The sequence below is a fragment of the Parus major genome, chromosome Z (assembly GCF_001522545.3).
Source record: "Parus major isolate Abel chromosome Z, Parus_major1.1, whole genome shotgun sequence".
Classification (NCBI taxonomy): Eukaryota; Metazoa; Chordata; class Aves; order Passeriformes; family Paridae; genus Parus; species Parus major.
The window spans coordinates 74477335-74503858 of NC_031799.1; the positions used below are offsets into that span (position 1 = coordinate 74477335).

Here is a 26524-nt window from a genome sequence, read left to right on the forward strand (position 1 = left end):
GGTGGCTTTGTGTCATTGTTCATATTGTCCTACTAGTCCCTTCTGCACCTAAAATGTTCTTGACCAGAAACATTTCAAGGAGCATCACTTTTCTCTTTGCTTTCCTTCCTTCCCAACATTTTTACTTTTTCTTGAAATCTGCTAAAAATATTCCTGATCGTTTACTTGCCTATGAAGCAGCAAGTGGACAACCCACCATTGGGTTTCATTGGAAACAAAATTTATGGATGCTTCTATCTTGATACAGACAAAATAACATTCCAGTTCCTGAGATAATGGTCACAGAGAGCAAGAAGACAGCTTTCATTAGCAGACAGATCTCATGTCTGTCACTGCAAGCTTCCAGCAATGCTTAGCTCTCTCACCCAGCCCTTGGGTGGATATGCCTTAGGCTTTAGTTAATGGGCTTACGTGTGGGGCTTACATGCAGCATATGGCAGTTGACTGCTGTTTAAGAAAAAGCTTCAGAACACTGTCAACTTGTCTAGGTATTTCTGAATGTGATCACATAGAGAAACACTTCAAAATGTGTCTTCCCACTGCTGCTGCTTGGGCTTAGCCTGGTGTAGTTTCTGCCACAGCACAACTAAAGGCAGAAATAAGCACTCCACACAACACCCAGCACATGCATAGGGAGATATATATCTGTTTCAAAGGTATGATAGCAACCCCCCAACCATCTCTTAGATGTTTTTGCTTTGTTCTGAATATTTCAAGTTTTATTTCTGGTGCTTAAGTTCTCATAAAGGCGTCACAAAATTCCTTGTAGACAGTTGGGTGACAACTGCCTTTCCATTCATAACAGTTCAAAGGTGGTGGTGTTCTTCAGAGATTCTCCTATCATCACGTTAACACAAGAGCATCAGAAAGTGCAGAGGCTTGTTAAGCATCACTGAGGCTTCATAATGAGATAGCACAATGCTTTATATGGGATCAGTTTAAATCCTAGCACTCTTGACTTCACATTTATTGAAGCCTGTCCTATTTTGTACAACACTGAGCGTATAGTGTAACTCTGAGAACCACAGCTGTGACTTAGTTAATGATCTCAATAAATCCTACTTAAGCAGAGACAGGAAGAGAATTATGCAAATGACTATTACTGTGCACCATGCACTTGATAACTGAAGACATCCCACAATAAGCTCCAGCACATAAAAGGAACACTTTTTAAACTCAGATATGTGAAAAGTATGTAAACTGGGGAATGGCTTACAGAATTTTACTTCAGAAGAGTTGCAGTTGGAGAACATTTATTACAAACCTAATATTAAAGGAACATACAAAAAGAATATGTACAAAGAGGGATGGTTAAAAACCCAAGATGACAGATTTTTCACATATAGCTGTGACTATGAGAAAAAATTACTTCTCCGAAAAGACCTTTCTAAAACATCGTGATAAAGGACTCTGCCACTCACACTTGGCAGCTAGATAAAATGTCTTCTATCAGCCTCTTGTAGACCCAGGCATCACCTTTAAGCCGTTGTCGCCGGATACCCACCGCTTCAGGCTTAGTGAGCTGACATACCTCTAACTCAAACTCCATAGTTACTTTACCAAAATCTGATCGTGTTTGACATTTCAGGGTATAACTGTAAAACAAAAGGGAAAACAGAATAGTTATTGAACCATTTCATATTTGTTTTGCAATGCTATTTTTAAATTAATAGAAGTAATTTAAATAAAATGCCCCATTACTGTTCAGGATATTATAAAACAATTGTGAAACAGTCCACAGTTTAGTCAAAGCTGAGAGTTTTGTGAATACTGTAGTTTCAGGGCACCCTATTTATTATTATGCCCTAGGACCAATATGCAGCATCAATGTCCTACCCTGCCACAGGAACCTGTGCTAGCCAAAGGCCCCCATCAGAGCTGGAATGATGGAAAGTTCCCATGTTTTTCCTAGACAAAAACACTCTCCTCTCTGTTGGTTGCAGCTCAGCTGGTGTGAAAACAGGAAAAAACTGCATTCAGAGTTTGAATGATTACAATGGGAGCAGGTGCTGCTGTGCAATCCAGCATCCTTCCTTATTATGAGTTTGGAAATGCATCAGAGGTTGATGCTCTACCAACACCCATCACTGAAATACTCAAGAACTTGAGAAAATGCATGTTGAAAAGTGAGCACAATAGTTATTTCATGCATTGGGAGCTCGGTAAATAGTCTTTCAGTTTGATCAAAAGTAAGAACCGATCTAACCAATCAGTATCTTAGTGTAGCTAAGATTCACAGTATGAATTCAAATAATCCACAAAAAAGTGTGTGGCTTCTGTATACTTTTTAAAATGTACTGACCTCTTGCTTAAAGGCCAATGACTTTTAACTGCCAAGAATGAGACTTAAAAAGTATTCACACTGTCTTCCAAAATTGTCCCATTTGGTCATGTGACTATACCTAAAACAACTTTTAGTATTTAAAATTTCACATGAGACAGGCTGATGTGAATTTTTCCTAAGTGTTCCCCTACTACTATTGGTTTATAACTGCTGGGGAAAGAGCTCTGATAGAACACACTTAACAGTTTTGCACTATGTGAGCAGGTTTTATTACACACATTCATTTAATGCTTTGTATACTTTCTATAAAGATTTTACAATGGGGTCAAGAAACTAAGTTTAAATACTTTGCTTTTTAAGGACTGGAGTAGCAACCATTTAGACAAATATAACTCATCATATTTTACACTTACCCCTTCTGAACATATTCCACATGCTTCTTTGAAAGAACAATGATTATTTCATTCAACAGGTCATCTGGATGCAGCAGATGAGTGGTGGTAATGTTACAGTGTGCCTAAAAGTAGTCAGCTTGTTAAAACAATTCAAGGAATAAAAAAAGAAAAATCTGTGTCCTAAAACTGACAACAATGCAAAAAGCTTTCACTAAAGAAGTTTAAGAACAGTTAACCATGGTGACCAATGCTTCAACATCCCAAAACTACCTTCCTTTTTGTATGGTCCAGAGTTGGGAAATGGCCTAAAGCTAAGACAGAATGCTTCTGATAACAAGAAAGAGGCATAGCCGCATGCAACTTTTAATGTTTAAAGAAAAGAGGTTACTCACTATTTTTAAATTTACTGTTGTAAGGGGTTTTAATCACATCTAGTATTTAATATAAGAATCTTGTGTCCTAAGTGACCACTTGAACAACTGATAGACACCCCGAGGTATTGGGAGGAAGCATATGACAATGTGTGCCCAACACATCCTATCTATCTTCTGAAGTCACAGAAGCAGTCAAGAGAAGACAAAACTGAAAAAAAGCTTAAAAAATTACCATAGGTTGAAGGTGCAAAGTCAGTTGAAGAGTGCTTCTTGTGGTCCTTATGTGGATTTAAATCTATGCAACTCTTTGGCATAACTGCTGTTAACAGTGTCTTGCCATACTGTAACCCAGTGTCTCTAGACGTGCCTCAGGAATTTTGCATACACTATAGACAAGAAAAACTGAGGCAGGAGGCTAAAGACATTTGGATAAAGAATATCTAGCTTTCCAGTTGCTCAGATTCCTGGAATATTTGCAGTCTAGATTCCTGTTTGATCAGCTGGTCAGGTTTGTAGCCCAACATCTTGTCCTGAACATGCATGATTGACAGACAGGTCTCAGTGTAGTCAGTACCTTAGATACCTTAGTAGGGACCTTGGATAGGTCCCTTCAGCTGAAGGGACGTATCACTGGCCTCGATACAACTGCTTATGCCTCGGTAACCAACCTGCCCTCTTTCATGGTAATTACATTTTTCAAACATTTTGCCATATTCAAGTAGAAATTTTTTCTTGTATAACTTAAGTATATCAGTTGTATTTGAGTGATGTATACAGAATTCACTAGAGTTGGAAGGGACCTCTGGAGATCATGCAATCCAATCCACTTGTCAAGGCAAGGTCCCCTAAAGCAGGTATCCAGGTGGGCTTAGAATGTCTTCAAAGAAGGAGATTTCCTAACCACCCTGGGCAGCTTTGTTTCATTGCCACCCTCAATGTAAAGTTCTTCCTCATGCTGAGGTTGAGCTTGTGGTTTATTTTAAGGGCTGCTGCTCCTCATCCAATCACAGGGCACCATTGAAGAGAGTCTGGCACCACCATTTGAGGTATTTATATGGATTGACGATATTCCCCTCTCAGTCTTCTCGTGAGACTAAACAGGCTCAGCTCCCAGTCTCTCCTAAGAGAAGCTCCAGCCTCTTAATCATCTTTATGGCCTCTGCTGGACCCTCTACAGCAACTTCTTGTCCTCCTTGAACTCTGGAGCCCAGAACTGAACACAGCATTCCGGATGTGGCCTTACCTGGGCAGGGCGGAGGGGCAGGATCCCCTCCCTGACCTGTTGGCCATACTCCTCCTGATGCACTCCGAGATCCCACTGACCCTCCTGGCCCCCAGGACACTCTGTCAGTTCATGGTCAACTTGTCATCCACCAGCACCCCTAGGACCTTCTCCACAGAGCTGGTCTCTTGTAGGTCACTTCCAAACTGTTCTAGTATTTGGGGTTATTCCTCCCCAGGTGCAGGACCTCTAGCTGCCCTTGTTGAACCTCCTTAGGTTTCTCTCTGCCCAACTTCCCAGCCTATCAAGTTCCCACTAGAATGACATCACAGCATCCAAGTGGATCATCCAGATCCCCAGCTTTAAGACTGAGACAAGTTAGACAACTAGACCTTCCTAGCTGCATTCCTGCATATTCTGACAATGCTCCTAGTCTTCCTTATATGGTCTGTCCCTTTCTCCTTATCACATAAATTTCCTTCTTCTCTTTGAAGTTTGCTAGAAGCTCCTTGCTCATTCACGCAGATCTCGTGCTCCCTGTGCCTAACTTCTTCATCACAGAGATATGCTGGATTTAAGCTTGGAGGAAGTGACGCGTGAATACTGACCACCTCTCTTGGATTTCCTTCTCTTCTAGAGCCCCATCCCATGGGATTCCTCTAAGTAGATATTTGAAGGTAACTCTCTAGAAGTTTAGGATTCTAGTCCTGTTATTACTCTGTTTCCACCACACAGATCCATGCACCATTATTTCATGGTCAGTACAGTGAAGATCTCTATAGCCTTCACATCTCCACTCAGTCCATCCTGGTTTGTTAGTAAAAGGTCCAACAACACACCTTTCCTTGTTAGCTCTTCCACCATACGTGTCTAAAAGTTACCTTCAGTAATCTGCAGGAACTTCCTGGACTATCTGTGCTGTGATGTGCTGTCTCTCCAACAAATATCAGGGTTGTTGAAGTCCCCCATGAGAACCAGGGCCTGGGATCATGAGGCTACTTCCATCTGTCCACAGAAAGGTTCATCAACTTCCTCAGCCTGATCAGGTGGATAAACACCTGCAACAGTGTTACCTATTTTAACCTTTCCCTTAAATTCTCACCTATAAACCCTCAACTCATTCATCTGACCCTGGGTAGAGTTTAATACATTACAGTTGGTCTCTCACATAATGAGCAACTCCACTACCTCATCACACTGACTTGGCCACCCTTAACAGCATTTCAGTCACATGAGCTATCCCACCATGTTCTATCATTGCATTGAGATCATGGCCCCGTGACCACACAGAGATTCCTAGTTCTTGTTTATTCCCCATGCTGTTTGCACAGAAGGGGTGTAAGAGCAATCATGACAGCCATACACACCCCCTCAGCATGGTTTGCCTTTTGACCCTCATCTTGATAGGCAGCCAAGAAACATCTTTCACTGCACTGGTTGGTATGACCTAATCACCAATAACCTAATCAAAGAGGAAGGAATGGCACAAGCATCATCATTTTGAATCCCACTCCTGAATCCTTCATTCTATAGTCTGTCTCTCCAAATTGGTCAGGGGGCTGCCAAAGATTCTCTTGCCTGCTTTAGATAGGTGAATCCATCCCATCTGTGCTTAACAGGCTACAATCATTAAAGTACAACCCACTGTTATAAAAGGCAAAACCTACTCAGTGGCATCAGCCATGAAGCCAGATGTTGATCTGCACTATGCACTTGCTTCTGGCTGTCCCTTTGTCTCTAAGTATGAGAAGATGACTTGGACACCAATGGTTTTACCTGCCTCACCACATGTTAATTAGTTTATTAGTTGATTAGTCAATTAGTTAATTAGTCTTCCTTGATCCTGTCTGTTGTTTGGCTTCCAGCATCATTTGTTACCCACATGATAAGGTAGTAGCAGATAGCTGTCCATGCTCTTGAGAAGTTGGGGTAGCATCTCAGCAACATCAAGGATCCTAGCACCTGGTACGCAGCAAAGTTCTTGTGACTCTATCAGTCCAGCAGATGGGTGTCTCTGTACCCTTTAAAAGAGAGCTGCCCACTGCAAATACTCAATGTTTCTTTTTATGGTAACCTTGTCTGTGGACATCTAAAATCTTGAAAGCATCATACGTGTTTTCGGTTTGAATGTTGGAGTGTGGAAGTTGAATTGGAGCACTGTTTTTGTGGGTCACAAGGGCTCAAGGTGTCTCCTACTCAGTGGTTTCTATTGTAGGTGAATGGTTCTTAAGCCACAACTATGACATCTCCCTGGATCTGTTACCTGAACCTAGACTAACGGATAACTAGGCAGGTAACTTATTATCAGCAAGACCACTTTACTGTAGAATTTAGGCAATACAGGTCACAGAAGCTTTCACATAACCATTTCTGAAGCTACTGGATGTTTTCAATCATAATTACTGTAAGGTAATAATACATAATTAATATAATTACTAAATATGATAATACTAACTTAATACTATAATAATACTTGTTCTTATGTAGGACCTTTGCATCAACCATACCTTAAGTTTCCTTGGGCAGTCTCTAGTGTATCGTTTCTTCTTGCTTGGTGTAAGCATTGTGATCACTTTGTCTAGGCCTCTTTCAAGACTTCCAAATATTTTGGCTTTTCTCTTCTTTTGGCTGCTATCCACATGTGCAAGGTTGAGATCTAATTCCACTGACTGACACCTGTTACATGAACAAATTATTCTGTTATTTTTCCCTCAGTGTTAAAAAACTAGTTATTTCAAAGATGTCTCTAAAATATTAGCAGACATGACAGAACAAAAAGTGAAATTAAGTGCAATGTATTAGGAGTTTCTGTTTGAAAGTCTGTTGCAAGTTTAAACCCAGAGATGTATCTAGAAATTGCAGTCCTTTGGAGACCTGGAATAAGAAGGCATCTACATTACAAAAAATAGATTATATGCAGTTACATAGTTTTAAAACTTTTCTCTATCTTTATTGTTTTCTAGTGACTGTAAAAAGAGGTTTTTGAAAGGTTTTTACCAAGAACAGCAGCTTGCTGTTGTAACAGGGCTTCACAGGCAGCACATGGATTAATGTAGTCCTGCTCTAAATCAGGAATGTACACAAATAACTGCACACTTACCTTCCTTCACAAAGAATCTCAGCGGATGCCAACTCATCTGCATTTGTTGGGTTAGTGGGCTTATTAACTGGGGTGACTTCAGTCAATTGACTCTCTGAAAGAAAGCATCCAAGCCAAACCAAGTATGTCTTTACATAAAAGGATTTTCTTTTCTTCAGTGATGATTTCTCATTATTAATAACTTAGTTCTAATACCAGACCCCCTTTTCTATCTCAGGTCTAAATTTTGCAAATTATGAAGTATATTTTTAATTTTAATTACCTCTACTCTACAAATTAAAACTGTGATTGATTTCCCCCGGGCTCTACAAGTCAAACTGTAATGGTAACCTTTGCAGTTCAACACTAGAAGTTTGAGGACTAGAAATGCTTTTTTGCTCTGCCACTGGTCCATGAATAAATACTGAGCAATCCACTACATCGAGTAGTTGTATTCTTCAGTGATCCATTTCCATTATATGAAGGGTGTAAGATTACATAATCATGGTTTAATACACAATGTACATGTTACAACAAAAGCCTAAAATGTCAGTGTCTGCAGAGCATGGTTTTAAAGGCACAGGAGAAAGCACCAAGTTAAAACAGTCAGCAAATAAGTTGTCACAATTAAACCCAATTTCAACGTTCAAAGTTTTAGCCCTCTACAGAATTGCACCTAGCACCAGACAAATAACCTCAAAATTTCTGCACAGTTCCACTTTTCTATTTCCTGAATCAAAGATCTTTCAATGCATCGAAGAATTAGCTTTCTTTGTTTAATCCTCAGAAACGTAACTACATAAATGAACTAGAAATGCTTCTGTGTTTCCTGTTTCAGGGAGTATCTCTTTTGATTTTAGACATACACAGACATCAGACAAGTTGTCACATACAATCTTAAAACAAACTCATAAACTAGTCTTTGTATTGCTATTCTTGATGAATTATCTCATTAAATAGCAGTATGTTCAAAATCCTTTATTCCTCAAATCAGCTTGCAAACACTTACTGTTCCTGAAAAATGCTCCTGTAGCACCTGAAACAAGAGTCTCCTATTGCAAGGAGCCTTTGGCATTTGAAGAATGGAGTTAGAATTTACAGTATCAACACCAAAACTTTTATGGTAATCATTGAAGGAAATGGTAATGTTCATATGGGATATGTACATGAGTAGACAGGCTGATGACAGAAAATTCTGGTAACTCAGGAAAGCTGACATAATTTAGACAGATTTCTGTGGTCTGTTGCATAGTGGCAAAACCTACATGTTGTTAACAGAAGCATTTTCACTGCTATACTGGACTGCCCTGTGAAAATGCTGATATGCAACCATAAGAAATCCAGAAGTTAGATTTCTCCTAGAAGCAGCAATTAAAGCGGATTTAACTAAAAGTATGTTTTTATCTTCATTCAGAATAATCACAAAGGAAAAACAGAGTGTTGAGAAAACTGCAATCTGAACATTCATGGAAAAGTGGAACCAAGCTTTAATGACACAGTGCTTGGCTGCATGTTAGGGTGTACCAAAAGGGGCTCGCACATGATAATTGAGAACAGTAACAACTCTTGTAAGTAACATACAAGTAACATGCCCTGATGAATGGTTAAAACTCTTGCAGCACCCTACCAGATGTTCAACAAGACCCTGGGTGGTGTATAGGGCAAAAAAACTTAAGTATTCCTGAAACAGATGAATTGGATGAAGAAACATTGTTTTTATATTTGAGTTCCAGTGATTTCCAAGCAACATATATGTTCTAAGCTTTCATCAGTTACATTCTACATACCTTTGAAAGGAGGTGCCCTAAGGGGAACAGCTTGTTCCTGTGGCTCAGTCTGATTCTTTGCAAAAGGACTCTTAGGAGCAGTAAGTGCAAAGGGCACTTCATTTCTTAAAGCTGACACTGTCTCAACATTCTCTTTGTTTTTATGCTTCTTTGATGCCACTTTTCTTGTCACTGGAGTTGACAGTATGAATTCTGTATCCTCCAGTTGGGCATCAGGCCTCGAATGCTACAAGAGATGTAACAAAAAGAAAGAAGCCATCCTTTGCTGTATTCTGATCACATTTGGGAACATTACAGACAAGGAAATTCTGAGAGGATAAAAATACCATAAAATGCTTGACTCTAGAGCAATAGTTAAATACTCTTCAGTACTTCTTATTCCCTCTATAACTTGCTCATAAGGTTTGCAAGTAATTTGCCACTTCTTTACCAGCTCTTCTAAATCCTTTAGCTTGCAGATTTAAGGCTATTCCTCACTGGCTCACCTAAACACAGCTAGGAATTTCCATTTGCCACAATTGTAAAATTTTAATTGCTTCATTTGATTTTGTTGTCCAATACAGACAGGCTGCATTTCTTCAGACTTGTCCAGCTCTAGCTTAGGTCTGAGACCTTGTTTGTTGTGCCTTATTTTTTTCCTGTTGATTTTAAAATCTTGATTTACTCATTTTCTAGATGAAAAAAGCTCAGGTTTTAGTCAAATTACCTACAGCTAGAGGAAGGCACAATGTATGTTAAGCTATATATTTAAAACACTTCTTTACTCCATTTGTAACTTCACTAGGCTAGGGTCTACCAAACATTTACATAGCCAATAACTTTCATGTAAAATGAAAATAAGATCCTTTGGATTAGGGAACACAATATCAAACACCTGCTTTGTTCCATGAGTATTTATACGAAATTTTTTTAATAGAGATTCTTCAAACAGTGAAGCTATATCTGTAAATTCCATGAATACAAATGCCCATGGCACTCCACTGCACTCTGGCATATCTTCATACATCACCATTTTTTCAGATTGCAAAGAAATATACAGCCGAGATTCCACACCACACTTAAAAGTAAGATTTCATCAGAAAAGACTGCCATTAAAGTCAAAATCTTCTTCTAACCCGTACCCTAACCCATATCTTCCTAATAATGGAAGAAGTTCCTAATAATGGAAGTTCCCATGATGGTGACCTAAGTTTTATAATGTGACTTTAAAGTTGTTGTTGCAGATTTGTCATTTGTATCAAAAGCAAGAGGTGAAACTATTCTCAAAGCACCATTGTCAAACCATCTTTCTTGACCCATGGCAAGAAGAGAAGCAACTCTCAAAAATAGCCACCTTTGAATTCAAGTCTTGGACCACAATCTCTTTTTACCAAAAGTAATAATCTAGAAAGAGAGAATGGAGTAACGTCTAAAAGGGGGCTGGATAAAGGTAAACACATATCCAAAACATATGACTACTGAATCCACAACAGTAATTGGAACTAACATTTGGAGCCCCTCATCTGATGGCTAGCTCTGCAACCCCCAGAAGTTGTGAGTTATTAAAGCAAGGAATTTGTAACTTCAGCCAAAATTGTTAATCTTCATGGTTCACACCATATACAAGCAGATATATATCAATATATTTCAAGATATAGATATCAAAGCATCCTTAGTTTCTAACACATTTTATAACTTACACGAAACTCTTCCCAATGACTTATTCCATACCATTACAGCAAAACTGTACACAATCATTTTAAATTGTCAGTCTTTGGCTGAAATGGACACCATTTTAAAAAGCTGGAATGGATGACATTTTAGTAACCTATGTTCTGCTGGTAGGTAAGTTTCTGTTGCCCCATGATCAAGGATATCACAATGAGCAGATCTCTCATTACTACTGGAACAGAGAGCTGTCTGACAAGCTCCAGAACTTCTATGATACCTTATTCAAAAGCCCTTACCAGAGGGTTGCTAATGAGAAGAAGCTAGGAGCCTGATATTGTAGCTGAAATCACATTCCATTAAACATGAATGCATGATTAGGTTATTTCACCTACTGTGTTCTAGATGTAATTTGCAGTATAGTAAATATTAAGCAGTATGCTTCTATGTTGAACTGCTTGAAGTCAAGCAGGATTACGTGCAATCTTCTGCCACCAAATTCAGAACTGGCTAAGTAAAAGGTTCTGTTTGCTTGGTCATCTTCACATTAGACTAGGTCCAGCTAGCTACACGTAGGCAAGATAAATGTGTTTTGAGCACTGCAGGAGGACTAACAGATTCCTGTATTGTGTAGACATGAATTTCACCATCCTCTGGAAAGGCACAACGCATATATTAATTAGTAGCATTTGACAATTTACCTTGGACATCACTAGAGATGAAGTAGCTTCACAGTTTAGCACAACTGAACCTAGTGAACCTCCACCTTAATCATCAGTGTAGAAGGCTAACCCACTATGATCACAGAAATCACATTATGCATATTCAGGAACACTTAGAATTCATGATCAATTATGCAGCTCTAGTAATCCTAGAATCCTCATCTCTAAAAAGATGTATGGGTGAACTGAAACATTTTACATGCAACTGAATCAGATACGTAAAGTATTTATTCTGAGTGCTTGCCTCTAACACAGAAAGCAGCATGCTCAGACCATTTCACAGATGTTTTATCTCAAGGGGGAACAGCTAAGAAAGTCTAAATAATGGTCTTGCAGAGAATGATTTGGAATTTGTTGAATAGACTAACATCACTGATATCACATATAGTTGCATATTATATACAACATTGCAAGGAGTTTAGCAACTCTAGCCATGTTCAGAAGGACCCTATCACTAGCAAAGTACAGGAACAGAAATTCCCCTAAGATACACAAAACTACTTCAGAATCCCAATCATCAGAAAAACAGCAGCAACGCATTTCCTTTACTCAAAGTAAACAGCTTCCTCTCTAGGAAAATGTTCTCAAGATGAGAAAGGGATGACTCCCTCTCATTTGGTCACCAGCTCCCATAGTGCCTATGTCATCTTAGAGGACACTGCCCAGGTGATATATTACAAGATATCAAAAGATTTTCCTTACCAAATGCAGCCCTCCAAGTAGGAAAAAAACATAGAAACAAACACAGAGTACAGAGTTAGTCATCACAGAACAAGATCCAGAATCACCCAGGCCAGAAAACAGGGGATTTGAGACCATTAGCAATTCTGTATGGTGCTTGATGCATCAAATTGTCCCAGATGGCTATTCCAGTAAAGCCAATCCATCCACAGAAGCAGCCCAGCTCTAATTCTAATTCTAATTAATGAGAAGACTGAACACTTTAATGCCCGAGACACACACTTCGGCTGTGTACTTCAGAGTATTCTGAGTTGGAAGGGACCCTCAAAGATCACTAAGTTCAACTCTTAAGTGAATGGGGCATACGAGAATTAAACCACCCCTCTGTTATTAGCACCATGCTCTAACCAGTTGAGCTAAACACGGGTGCATGCTCTCTTCCTAATGTTCAGAGCATCAGAATGTTTCTCCAGGCAGAGCTTTGTCAATTCAGAGCAGGATTTTAAGCAAGATTCTGTCCTGCTGAACTCAAGTTTACCTCAAGGCCTGTCGACATCATGGTACTGGCGTGCTTTGTTAGACATGGAAACCTTAAATGAACACTCTTGCCACGAGTCTTCTTGGATAGAAGCAAGAGGTATGTTGCTGACATGTGGTCATATTTCCACTGGGAAAAGGGAAGAAGAAAGAAAAAGTATTTTAATCTCCTCTTTGGAAACTTTGCAAATACAAGTCAAGCTCAGCCTTCTGAGGATTTCTATATCTCTACAAGTTTTTCTGTCTGATATGCAACCCTAAATTACACATAAGTGTAATTTCAGACTTCAAGAGATCTGCATTATATGCCTGAGATCAAGAAAAAGACAATATGTTGGTAGTTCATGCAGTAGCATGGAAATGTGTGAGTAAAGATCTATCCACTTGAAGCAAATGTAAACCTAATAATTTGGTTTATCTAATACTTCAGCTGAAGTATAAATTTTCTGGAAGCAATTCCTGCCCACTCTTTTCCAAGAAGAAACTTTTTGCATGACTTTCAGCAACTCTGCATGTGAGGAACACAGAAACCACTTTTGACAGGTTTGCAGCATAACGCCGTTAGTTTGAATAACTTACAAGGGATTAGAAGTCTTCCAGTAAAGGACTATGCAAATGTCACAAACTTTTTTGGAAGGACTTTTGGAAGGACTTACCCCTCTGTAGACAGGTTATTCTGGTTATTTACTGTAACTAAAGAAAAGACTCCACAAATCTAAGTATCACACACGTTTTAAAAGTCTGTTTCTGCTACAGTGATGTGGGAAACCCAAGTGTCTTAAAAAAACACAGAACTATTGTCACTGCTAACAAGTACAAAGAAGCAAAAAATTCCATTTTCATGAAGAATTTTTAGATTCAGGTAAATACTGGAGTACACATCATGCTTTGAGTCTTTTGCTAATATTTGCACAGTTCTTCTAGAAGTATTCAGTCCAACTTTCACCATTTGTAGTCAAAAATGACTAAACATACTCACTATTTTTAAAGATGTGTGAATAGTAACTCAAAAAGCCCCTGTATTTTGTTAACTACCTGGGTGTTCTGATATTTTAGTTTTTCTTTTCCTACTCGTTACTGAACCATATCAAAGCAAAGAGATAACCCAACAATAAGTATCTTTTGTTCAGCTATGGATTTCTACAAGTCTCCTCTGACTTTCAGAGATTCAGAAGGATTTTACCACAGTGGGAAATAACAGTAAGATTTAGGAAATATAAAGATCACAATTAAAGGAGGAAAGGAAATAAAAAAATATGAATTTCTGAACCATTAGCTTGTAGTTACAAGCTACAGCCAGATTCTAGAGTTCTGCAGGGGTACCTTAAATCTGAAATGTATGTAAGATGTCATACTTTGGGATATATAGGTAGTGGTCTGATAACACACTAAATTTATTTACTCTATTACTATACTTAATTACTCTAAATAACTGACAAAGACTTCTTACCTCTGTTATTAATTGTAATATAGTCTCCTTGCTCTGCTCATGAAACACAGAAAGCTCTGTTACACAGTCCTCATCAAGCTGTCCCAGCTGTAAGAACACAATGGATATTGAAGTGTGAGGGTTTCAATTTGCCCCATAATCCATATCTGACAGTGACACTGTTGTGAAACCTAGTGGGCTGACTCAATAATCAATGAGGATTTTAGACCCTGTATTTCAAATGTTTAGCATCACAGCTAAGCATTGTAGGAAATAGACTGAAAAAGTCATACAACTTCAACAACTTCACAGCCTGGATCCTCACAGGTGAGAGCTAAAAAATTCAAATAAGCCACCCAAAAGCAGGTAAGATTTTCTACTGGAATGAAAGCTATGCTTTCATCTGCCTATAAATATCCAAAGATACAAACCATGCCCATCTCTACCAGAGACAGCTTGCACTGATGTTGCGAGCATAGTCAAATTGCCCTTTACCTAGGATAACAGTGGCATCTGGTGGCAATGGGAAGCATTGGCTCTCAACATGCAAGAACTACTTTCTGCTGACACACAGATTATTTTGGTTTTTTTCTTCTCCTTACTACCTTCATCTCTCACACAAGTAAAACAAGTGACAGAGAGACAGGATGAATATTCTTTCAATGAAATTTGAATTTTTATCCAAATTTTTGTTGAGCACTACAAACAAGATAAACCATAACCACATCTAGCATGCCCTTCAGAATGATTTGCACATTAAACAACGTACTAATCAAGCAGCCAAGGGAAGGAGCTGGTCATTCATATGTGGAAGAACTTCACTTTTTATGAGAATTCAGTTGTTCTGCAGATTTAGCTGCAGAATATGATGAAAACATATTTGAAATTTTTCCTCAAGAGCTATCAAGAACAAGAAATAATATTCTGACAGCTAAAAGAATCAGGAAAGAATCACAACTATCTCAAAGTTCATCTTGTAACAAATAATTTAATACCATGCACTATGGGTATGGTAGTAAACCAGCATATATATTACATGAAATGCTTTAGTATCTATCTGACCAGAGTACTTACTGGATATTTACTTTGCCACTGAACAGCATCAGAAAATCCTTGCATGAGCCAAGGGTGACTTAACAGGTGTTGGATTGTAATCCGCTTCTTTGGGTCGACCTGGTGGGGCATAAAAATCAAAGTGATACTTCAATTGTGCAGAAAAAGTGAAGAAACAATTGATCTTCTACACAGAATGTTAGGGTGGTTAGGGGCAAAACTAGAAATCAATACTGTTTCAGAGCTTCACCAAAAGGAAACTCACACTCAAAGGCCTTAGCTGTTGAAGACCAATTACAGAACCTACAGTACAGCAGATCTCTCAAGGATATGCAGCATTGGCTAGATTCCTTAGCCCAATATACATTTGGGCTACAAAAAAGGTCTTGTTTTTATAGCACATTGAGAAGAACCAAAAGCATGCTGTTTGAAGAGTTTGTTAAATCATGTAAACTTTGCTAATTATTTTTGTAATCAAACATTTTCCCAAATATTTTTTGGCGGAAGGCAATGGTAATCTTTTCTTCAAAAATTTGTAAGAATTAAACTTCTTATTTTAACGCATAATGTTTTTAAAATATTTCATTGATGTAATGTTTTGAGCTGATTCAACAGTACATTATACATCTATTGAACAGAAGCAGTACATTTACCTGCAGCATTTGGTCAAGGAGCAGTGTACTACTTGGAGAGAGCCAGTTTGGAGTACTGTATTTTCCTCTCTGCAAAAAAAGAAGAGGATTTAGAATTAACACTGAACCTCAAAAGAAACTATTAAATTACTTGGACAACAGTGACATCTATGCTTTGTGAAAAAAAAAAAAAGAACAGGAGGGAAATGTGAACTTAGTTTGAAGTATGACTTGAAAAACCCATCAGTACTAAAACCCAGGAGCATTAATAAGTTAAATGACATGTTTGCATCACCAGCTGCACTTTTCATCCACTCTGCTTATGCGACACTTCCATCTCTACCCACTTTTGCAGCTAACCTGCTCCTTTCTCCATTGCCTTGGCTCATCATTGTCTCTTTATGGACTTTCGGATTTGGGTTCTTTTTCCCTTTGAACTGAAGATTGATGAGATGGGAAGCTAGTTTTTTCTCTCGTTCGGTCTCAGTTGTTTATTTTTTCTTATCAGCATTACAAGGTACAAGGAGCTATGTGCACTATGATAGAAAAGGGGTAAAATGGCTAACAAAGATCTTCTTCAAGGTCTCTTATATGTCCATTTACCCAATTAACAGGTGCCAACTAAGTTATTTTTATTAGTGACCCAATGACCTAACACCTGTGTGCTGCACTGTGGCATTTTCTACCCAATCACCTACTACTGCTCAAAAACCCCTAGGAAAGAACATGAAGAAGAAAGAAGAAGGACAAGAGACAACACCCTAAATCCTCCATCTTGTCCCCTGCTCTCTAAACTACCTTTAACTCTAAACCTCAACCCATTCACCTAGTGATTCAAAAAACTTTCTAATTCACACATTTACATTTTCAATTTTTTCTGCTTACTCTAACCGTTGTCTCCATGGTGCTATGTGAAACTCAGTGCTTTTTTGGGTGTCAGAGTTAGGCATTACAGATAAAGGTATATACCTTGCATCTCTGACCCCAACACATCATATCAATTCAGTACTGAAGTTCTAGAAGAGCAAGCATACTGGATTATGAATGACTGATATTAGCACTTTGCAATGTGAAGATTCCCTTAAATCACTACTTTTCAGACACTAAAAGTACACCATCCTCAGTATTATGATATTCTTTTTTGAATAGGTTACGTCTAATGCTAAATTTTCAGTCTCATGCAGTAGACAGGAGAAATGTTACTGATCTAGCAAGTGAGATTTTTTCAAGATAATTATTTACGGTTGTTTTTCTTTAATTTTTGATTAGAAGAAAATTGAAAACAACTCCCAGATGTGAGGTGTAGCTAGGAACCAAACCAAATTCACCGAGAATCATTTATTTCTGAATGAAAATTGATATAAAAATAAAAATCAGTAAAAAGTCATTGTCAAGTAACACAGCTATCATTTTGTAATGACAGTTTTCTTTATACTGACAAATGTCTTCACAACAACACAGTTGGTATTATATGCAGGTACATTTCTAAGTATAGTATGTATTTCTTTAACATCACAGATTAAAGAATTTAATCTGTGTAAAGTTACATCTTTATAGACACTATTAGTAAATTATTTAGGAATAGTTCTGTAGGCTGTTTTATGACACAGATTTACTGTGAAACTAAGTTACATAGGTAATCTACATTTTGGTGTTAGTATATTGCTACAGAACATGACATAACAAAGAGCAATTCTCATCTATGGTACTGTGGGCAATACTGGATGGTAAATAGGCTGTGATATCTGCCAGGAGCATAAGGTCATACCAGAAGTCATTTGCTTTTTGCAGTAGTTATACCACAGATTAATTTCTCGGTTAAAAAGTCAAGCCATTGATTCACAAATGAAAAGATGTGGAACAGGGAAAAGCAGCTCAAAGTCTATTGACTCAGCTGTTTCCACTTTATAGCGACTTTACTGAGAAACTGTAAAGACTTGCTAGCATTATTTGGACAACATTCTTAATTACATGGTTTAGTTTAGGTTGTCTTGCAAAAAGCAGGGAAGTGAACTTGATGACCCATTTTGCTCTCTTCCAACTCAAGATATTCTATGACTATACGAGTTGGGAAGTCATGCAATTTTAATGGCATCTTGTCTGAAATCAGTACCTTTACACAATCTCTTTGGATTAGACAGTCTTTGCTTATTTTTTTAAATTATTTTTGCAAGTTCTTTCCAACAACTCAACTAAGCTTCCTAGAGGTCTTCTGTCAAGGTAGTCAAGTGTTCTCCAATTCCAGATTAAAAATCCACACTGTTTGATGAAATAATCAGGTGCTTTATAAAGCTCAGACTGTTACACACCCTGAAATCATTTCCTGTGCAAGCCAGTGTAAGTTTCCCCCTGCCAAAGTAGTCCTTGAATGCCCTCAAGGATGTTTTTTTAAGCATATGAGATTCTTGGTGAGAGGAGAATGAGGTAGAATAATCCAAAGCCATTACTCTGCACTGTTGTTCATCATCTCACTCAGAGCAAGCTTTATCAGAACAGACTTTTATGGCAGCTCAGAAGCAACTGGCGGAGGTGCATGGGATGAGGAACAACAGCTGTTTAGCCACATCAAGAGGCATTTACAGGGAAAGAACCAATGACTTAATTATACTATTTACTATTTATTCAACTTTTATTTGAGGAGGAAGGTACAACAGCAGATGTGGAATCCTGCTTTTCCTAGACATGAGAATGGCTGACATTCAAGAATAGTATTTTTAGGGAGAAGACAAAAGATAAACACTCAGATATAAAAGTCCAGCCAACTAGCAAGAAAATGCTTCTTCTGCAACTCACTTTTCTACTATATCATAGGACAAAGCTAGAGTACCACACAGGCTGAGGGACAACAAAAATCCACAAAATACTGATCAAAAGAGAAACAAAGCATAACATAATTTAGCAGATAAGCCTTTTTTGCTCAAATCAGAAAGCAAAAATGTCCAATAAAGTTTAGTGATTCCCGTTTCTCATGTATTCTAGTATCATCAACACCTACCATGATCTTCTTGTAGACAGCCATGACATTATCATCATCAAAGGGGAGAAAGCCACATAGCAGAGCATACAGCAGTACTCCCATACTCCAAATATCTGCCTAAGAAATAAAAGTGAGAACTCACAAACCTCATCTGCCAAAATGGCTTAGAGACTGACCACATCGTCTCCTTTTGACAAAGCCCACATGCAACTTGCAGAAAGTAGGTTCCTTAGTTCTAGACATAACTCTTGTAGCCCAAGTGAAAGCACACAGTTTTCAATTCACTGAAACTGGAGTGCTAGTAAAATCATTACTCTTTTCCTTAGGTCGCCAAACTCCCGCATTACTTTTAACCTAGAAGGATTCCATTGACAAAAAGGAAACCAAAGTCATCTGAAGGGATTTTGTACTCAAAAGTACTAGTGATTATGAAAGCTGTCAGTAGTTACAATCCGCTTTAAAGCCCTACTGTTTCTTCTCAGTATACACATGACAAGGTCTACACCCTTCATACTGCAACTCCCGCTTCAGTCATAAAGATGAAGGAGGTTTGAGAAGCACTGACTTTGTGGAAAACAAAGAAAAAGCAAGACTTAGAGGTCAGGGAAAGTGTTGCAAAGGATAATAGAGACTACATCCAACAGCACAGACAGGAAGTTTGAGGAGACTGAAATGGCAGCATTTTGAATGGATTGATTGACAAGGGCATGTATCAGATCCTAATGATCTAGACAGGGAATCAAAGCTGGATAAATGCCACAGTGTTTGTTCTCTTTAATTTTACTACACTGCACAGTACATACAGCACATTTTCATACAAAATTTCAAAGGCAAAGTACTCAAGATACGGAGACTGCACAGAAATTTGCAACAAGACTTGGATAATTAACAGTACAAATTCTTGCTTGGAATAATGTGGTAGAAGGCAGTTGCTTTTTTTTTTTGTAGAGCAGCACCTGGGGACAGTGAAGGATTAGTCAGAGATGAAGATGCCAGGTGCAGAACCTGTGGTCAGGAGCTATTCTAGGCTGTGACTGCTCTCAATCACAAAGCTTCTGAGAGCCACTGAGGCAATGTGACATCAAAGAAAGACACCAAGGGAGTATATCTGAATTTCACCATCTTCACAGGCAAGTGCACAGGCAAGTAACCACCCTAACACACAATTTTGTCACCCACCTCTGAGCCAATGTATGCTTTGCCTTGAATCAGCTCTGGTGCTGCATAAGCTGGGCTTCCACAGCAGGTGTTCAGATGGTAATCAAGGCCACCCTAGAACAGGACAAAACTGATGACAGAGAAGCATTGGGTCTAACAGAAATGGCGTCTCTTAGCAACAACATATTAGAGGCCTCAGAAGCTTAATTTTCCAATGCTGTGTCCTAACTTTTGGCTTTGGTACAATATATAGCTTCACCAGGCAAAAAATGCCCAAGACTAGGAGAATCCTATGTGTTCAGATCCCAAGCCGCTCTTTCATACGTTATCGTGGCAGCCTTTTCTGCAGCTCCTCCTGTGATAGGAATACTTCCCTCTGTGACCAGAAAGATAAGATGGAACTTGGGAATCAGTAACCCAGGAGCTACTGGACATGAGGCTGCTTGGAAATTTATATCAATATTTAAAGCAATAACTTCATGAAGAGCCACTAAAATGCTTCCTTACTAAAAACATGTTATTCCTTAGCCTGGCCTTTGCTCTAAGCAGATCAGAGCGAGACGACATTGTACCACCAAGACGGTGGTCTGCTACCTCTGATTTCCTGGAAGGTGCTTTAACTTGAGTCAGCAAAAACTGAGGACTTGGGATCAGAAAGATCTTCTTCTAATTAAATTCCTCCTTCCCAGAACCCATCTTATATGTGAAAATGACAAACAGAGCAGCAATGTAGAAACCAACTTTAAACTTGTTAAACAACTCCGTACAACTGTGTGGAGCCAAAGGCTCTGTAAATGTAAAGGGAAATCTATTTGATTTGATCCACAATCTCCATACACATAGACAAATCCTATGAAAATTATTGAAAGCAAATGGATACCAACACAAACTTTACAGTACAAGCCTTTGTGGGAGCAGACACTCTACAGACAAGGCAATCTGTGCCTTAAAGATGAAGTGTAAGAGGAGAAAAACTGATATTCTGCTCAAAAAATGTAAAACTGTCCCACACTGTTAAGGCCTTACAAAGCAATTAGCAATGGGACAACTGTACCAACAGCTTGAATTCAGGGCAAGGCTATGCACTGTACCATGAAGTTATGCCTGCATTTTTTATGTGGGCACTGTAGCTGATTAAGCTCTGCTATGAGAGCAACTGACATCCTTACCTTTGGCTTTGCACAAAGTCCAAAGTCTATCAGCTTCAGATTATGTTCCTCGTCAATCAGCAAATTTTCCTAGTAAAAGAGGTAATTAATTCTTACATAACGACAGGTATCCAAGAAACCACATTTCTTTCACCCTGTATCTTTTTGCCATTGCCAGCCATAATTTCCCTAAAGCTCTCCTCTGGAGATTTTGGTTTGTTGCTAAAGAATATATCCTATTCCAGGTAGGGAATACAAGCTCCAACTGCTCAGAGAGGCCTAGGGGGCTGCTAGACAGAAAGCAAAAACTGAGGCAGCAGCCTGCCCTGGCAGAAAAGGCAGGCTGTGATATCCCAGATGGTGTGAAAAGAAGCAGAGCTGGCAAAGTGAGGGAAGCCACTTGCCCTCTGTTCACCACAGTGGGACAGCACATTCAGTTTCTGCCCACCCTCTAGCACAGAAAAGACACCTGAGGTAAGTTCCATTGATGGACATCAGCCTGTCTAGGGTGCTGGAGCATTTTTCTGTGAGGAGGGATGGTTTTTCAGCCTCTAGGTGACAAAGCTTCAGTGGAGACCTCATGGCAGCCTTTTCATTCCTACAATGGTGGCATAGAGACAGCATCAGCCCCTCCACAGAAGCACATGGCGGGATGATGACAATCAACAAGCATCAGCAGACATTCAGACTGGTACTATGAAAAAGTCCTTCCCAGAAAAAAAGAAGTAAAGAGCTTAACAGGTTTCCCAGCAACATTATGGTGCCTCATGGGAGAGGTCAACGATGTGACTGGATGAAGAAGTTTGGTCTGACACTGTTTTAAACAGGAGATAAAAGCAGAAGCCACTAGAAGTCACTTCCCAACCAAATTATCTCACAATCCCATGAACCTCTCAAGTCTCTAGCTACCCTAAGAACTTGTTTTTCTCAGTTATCAGTGTCTCTGTACATGCAAACTTCTAACCTCTTCTAGGAGAAATAGTCTCAAGGCTTCCATTCCCTAATCCCATGCTTAATTATTGTAGTGACAGCAAAGCCACAGGATCAGTCTCGTGGCACATCCCTCTCCATGCCCAGTGATCATTTGTTTACATTGTGGGAGTCACATTTTCCTTTGATTGTCAGAACAGAATGGTTTGCACAATAGAGAGGAACCATAACAACTCTCCCTAGGTACAAGCTGGAATAAAGGGGATAGCAAAAGTACCTAACCAACAGCCAAAATCAAATCCATGTCTGCTGCACTCTCAACTGGAGTGGTACTATTCTGCTTCTCCTCCAGAGGAAGCTCCTTCCTCAAATACAACTACATCCAGCTCAGTTGAGGAGCAAAGTAACACTCTTTCAGCAAATATTAACTAAAAAGCTCTAAGCACAGAACAGAGAGGACAACTCACACTGGCTCCATTCAGAGAAATAAAAGTGGGTCTTCATTATTATTATTTGTGCAAATCTGGCTACTGTTCAGACTTACTGGTTTGAGATCCCTGTGGGCATATCCCTGATTGTGCACATAAGCAATTGCTGAAACAATCTGCCGAAAAAATAGGCGAGCTTCCTCCTCAGAAAGGTGGTCCTTAGAAATTATGTAATCAAACAGCTCTCCTCCAGGACAGTACTGCATGAGAGCAGGAAAAAAGGAATAAGTTTGGGATACAGTCATGAAATATAAACATGAACAAGAGCACTGGGCAGCAAGAAGGCACTCCTTCTTTCCCTCTACTTAATCCCAGCAGTTCCCAGGCATGCCCCAGCCAGGGTGCAAGAGATCCAACAAGCCCAAGAGCTCGACTCCTGCCCGATGCTTGCCCTAGCCATATCACACTACCAGCACAGGTGACAGAAACTGCCAAAGATGTGACAACTTGGTGGCACTTCTCAGGTCCCACATACCCTGCTTGTGATGTTTTATGGAGTGTGAGGTGGGAATTAGTCAGTTTGGTTATTACAAACAGTGAAAAGTGGCTTTTCCAATGAGACAGAATACACTGTCAGCTTAATTTTTAAACTATAGCACCTTGGACACACTCATCATTGAGATGCTTTTCTAAGAATTGTTTCATTTGGACTCTGCTACCATCTACTGGTACGGCTAAACCCAGAGATCTTTACCATAGCAGAAACACCATTCCTTACCTCTAAAACCATGAATATTTTCTTGGGTGTCTCAATCACCTGATACAACCGGCAAATGTGCTGGTGACTCAAGTCTTTCATAGCATCAATTTCTAATTTAACACGAGGCAAGTCATCCTAAAAGATCACAACAGCAAGGTATGAAATTGCAAAGTAGTTTGACAGTCTGTACAACACAGTAAACCTGCATATAAGAACTGCTCAAACTCGAATCAGCACCAGCTCTGTCACTGGTCACCTGCCCTCCTCAAACACTGGTCAGTAAAACCCAAAGGAACACCTGTATAAAGCTAATATTCTCCTCAGAATTCTGTTTGACTTACAGTGGTTTATTTAGTTATTTAAAGCTGTAACTGCATGAGTTTTACAGCCAAAGAACATTGCCCTCTCCACGATGACACAGGATTTGTGGTGCCATTAAAATTCTTTCAAGTCTACAGCATCTACCACAGTGACTACTACGCACTCATGCCTCTGAAAGCTCCACAGGAACAGCACATTACCAGCTCTGAAGTATCTTTTGGATTACCTGTAAAGCAAGCTTGTCCATGATTTTTATTGCAACTTTTTCACCAGTAAGACGATGTCGCGCAAGTTTTACCTTTGCAAACCCACCTAGAATTTGAAACAGAAATGTATAAAGCTCTGCATGGTGACAAGCTTTCTCACGCTCATCTCAGTTGCCCTGAAGCAAACACCATATGCACAGCATGTAGTATCATTGCTAGAGAAAGAAGCAATTGCTGCCACCACCTTCCAGTTACACTTCCACAGTTGCACCCTGAAGAATACGCCAAGAAAACATGACCCACAGACTCTGAAGTAATAGTTAATCTCTCAGATAAACATCGAGGTGAACGGACACATCACACACACTTGTTTGCATTCAGAGACTGAGCCCCCACCTGTGCCGATTGTTCCGTGTAATTGATAGTACTTGAGAATTTCCTCATAGTCATCTCCAGCCATTCTGCGACCCGCAGTACTCGGACAACTCTTCTCAGCACCTGCAAGGGGAGACCACAGATTGCGCTCATGCTTTCGGGCACAAGAAGAGACTCAGCAGCAGCCCCCAGTGAGGGTGGAGTGGCTGCTGCTGCCACGGATCTCTCACGGCTGCCTGGCAACAGGCGCGGGAGCGCCGCGGTCCTGAGTCGCAGAGGCCAGAAGACCCTCGGGTCCCACCCTGTTTCCTAGGGCTCTCCGCCAGGATCCCCTCCCTCCCCGAGTGTTACCGCGTCCCGAAGCAACGACCCCGCAGCGGAGCAGCGTAAAGAATCCGTTACCGTTCAAATGCCCCGCTTCCAGCCGCTGTGTTAGAAAAACCAATCATCGCTCGGCACCAAACCGGAATGGGCGTGGAAAGCAAGGGCATGCCGGGAGGAGGGAGTGGGCGCTCCCGGAGTAGGACGGTCTCTGCTGGCGGCTGCCTGCTAACGGGAGTGGGCTAAGCCGAGACTATTCCCTACGGAGACAGAAGACCCCTCTGTCTCTCCCAGAAAGCGCGTACCCAGGGCCAGCATTCCGGACTGGAGCGGGGTGCGCGCCGCAGCGGCTGGCGTCAGGCACAAGATGGCGGCCGTTGCTCCGAGGAGGTGCTGTCCCCTCCGCTCCGCAGGACTGTCCCGTCGAAGTCCCGACCGGCCATGCCTGCCGTTTCCAGCACAGCCCCTGGCCCTTCTGGGGCCGGAGTACCCGAGGCACGGCGTCTCTCCGGGCCGGAGCAGCGCGGGGCATGCGGGACTATTGTGAGGACAATAGGTGCATTAATACAGTATTGCAGCTTTGGTCCGTACACGCGAAGATACACAAGACCGTTTGTACTTCTGTCTGCCGGCTATTTAAAGAGGCAGGAAACGTGAGGGGGACAGGGTAGGAAGAAAACACGGGAGGAGAAAGGTCGGGAGATGTGGTGGGGAGAGAGTGGGAAACAGGAATGGAATAAGAGCAGGAAACGTGAGGAGGAAAGTGTGAGAAACATGAGGGGAAGAAATTGGGAAACATAATGGGAAAAATGACATCTGAGGAGAAAAAAGGGCAAGGAAGCAGTATGGGGAAAGTGCAAGAAGGGGAGGGGGAGGTATGGCAAATGTGAGGAAAGGAGGGCAGGAAAACTGGGATGCAAAATCTTCAACTCCTATCAAAATGTTCACAGCAAAACAAGCCTCCCTCAGGACTCTGCACAGGTCTGGGGCCAGCCATATCTCCAGGGGCTAGCCTGGCCTTAGGAACAGGGCACTAAAATCATCTGTCCATCCCTGTGCTACCATGCAGAACCACTGAACAGCTTGTGCAGACCCTGGAGTACCCTCCTGGAGTGTGATGGTCTTTGCCATTGCTGGCAAAGAGCCCATGGCTTGTTGAAGGCATAGGCTTCCATCTGGCAAGGCAAGGCTTGGACTGGTATGTGGCTGCGCAGGCAAAATGCCTATGCCTCTCATGGGGCAGGATCAGGGAGCCCCTTTTCTGTAGAAGTACATGATCTTGTTCTCTTAGGACAGCTTTTTGTCGCTTTCATCTTTCCTCTGGGACGGGCCTTGGGCACTGTAGATTTCCTCTAGGGACAGATCTCTCTTAGATCTTAGTTAATGTAGTCTTTCCACCCTTCCTCCTCCTTGATAAAGCCTCCATCCTTGGTCTTTGACACTAACAGGACTGATACCTTCAACTGTCCCTGCCCACTGCCTGCTGTGGGCATGTGCTTCCAATAAGCAAGGTGAAGGACTGGGTGAGAGCAGGGGCTGTGCAGTGCAGCTGCCCACCTCTCTGCACCTGTCATTTTCACACTGAAGGCCAGAGAAGCTGTTGTTATTGCTGCGTCTTGTGCCTCAGCAGTAAGAGGTGTGTGGTGCTCCCATCCTCAAGAGATCTGGCCAGAGATGGCTCAGAGGCTGTGGTACCCAATTGGGCAAGAAGTGCTCAGGTCACTGTCCTGCTACCTCTGTGACCATGCTGAGACAGCTAGGCTTCCTCTGGGTAGCAGTGTGAGTGTCCTTATTGTTCACTGGGCCCAAGGAGTTGTCCCAGATGCTGTAGCTGACGTCATCTTCCAATTGGGATAGGTTTTGGTCTTGTGCTGTCAATGAGACAGTTTCTTTTCATTGTCATCTTCCCTTTGGGAGAGCTCTTTGTCACTGCTGTCTTCCCTTGGGACAGGTCTTGATCTATGTGGTTTTCTCCTTGGGAGAGCTTTTGGTTTCCTATTCCTGTTGGGACCTTGTCTTTCCTTTAGGAGATCTCTTTGTCATTGTAATTTCGTACTG

The 26524-nt window shown here is 40.6% G+C and overlaps 1 protein-coding gene across 9 annotated transcripts; it reads right to left on the reverse strand.

The window, feature by feature from the left end:
- Positions 1–1236: 1236 nt before the first annotated feature.
- MELK (maternal embryonic leucine zipper kinase) lies at positions 1237–24650 on the reverse strand. 9 transcript variants are annotated; one of them, XM_015615385.3, is made up of 17 exons: positions 24548–24650; positions 24167–24268; positions 23791–23876; positions 23262–23378; positions 22600–22743; positions 21147–21215; positions 19999–20091; positions 18838–18936; positions 15864–15932; positions 15232–15330; positions 14179–14265; positions 12730–12858; positions 9142–9367; positions 7376–7469; positions 6783–6951; positions 2698–2801; positions 1237–1595 (listed from the first exon to the last, which is right to left on the reverse strand). In XM_015615385.3, exons 2-17 carry the CDS (start codon positions 24228–24230, stop codon positions 1418–1420), a joined length of 1827 nt encoding a protein of 608 aa, XP_015470871.1. In that variant the 5' UTR covers positions 24231–24268; positions 24548–24650; the 3' UTR covers positions 1237–1417. The 9 variants fall into 9 exon arrangements, with proteins under 9 accessions (XP_015470871.1, XP_015470870.1, XP_015470874.1 ...); XM_015615384.1 differs by lacking the exon at positions 24548–24650 and adding an exon at positions 24497–24543; XM_015615388.3 differs by lacking the exon at positions 23791–23876.
- Between the last annotated feature and the right edge of the window lie 1874 nt (positions 24651–26524).

Coding starts and splice junctions, on each gene's coding strand:
- MELK (XM_015615385.3), bottom strand. CDS start 24,230: ATGGCTGGAGATGACTATGAGGAAATTCTCAAGTACTATCAATTACAC. Junction 23,877..24,166: donor ACACGGAACAATCGGCACAG/GTGGGGGCTCAG, acceptor TTCAAATTCTAG/GTGGGTTTGCAAAGGTAAAA. Junction 14,266..15,231: donor AGTGGCAAAGTAAATATCCA/GTAAGTACTCTG, acceptor GTGTTCTTACAG/CTGGGACAGCTTGATGAGGA.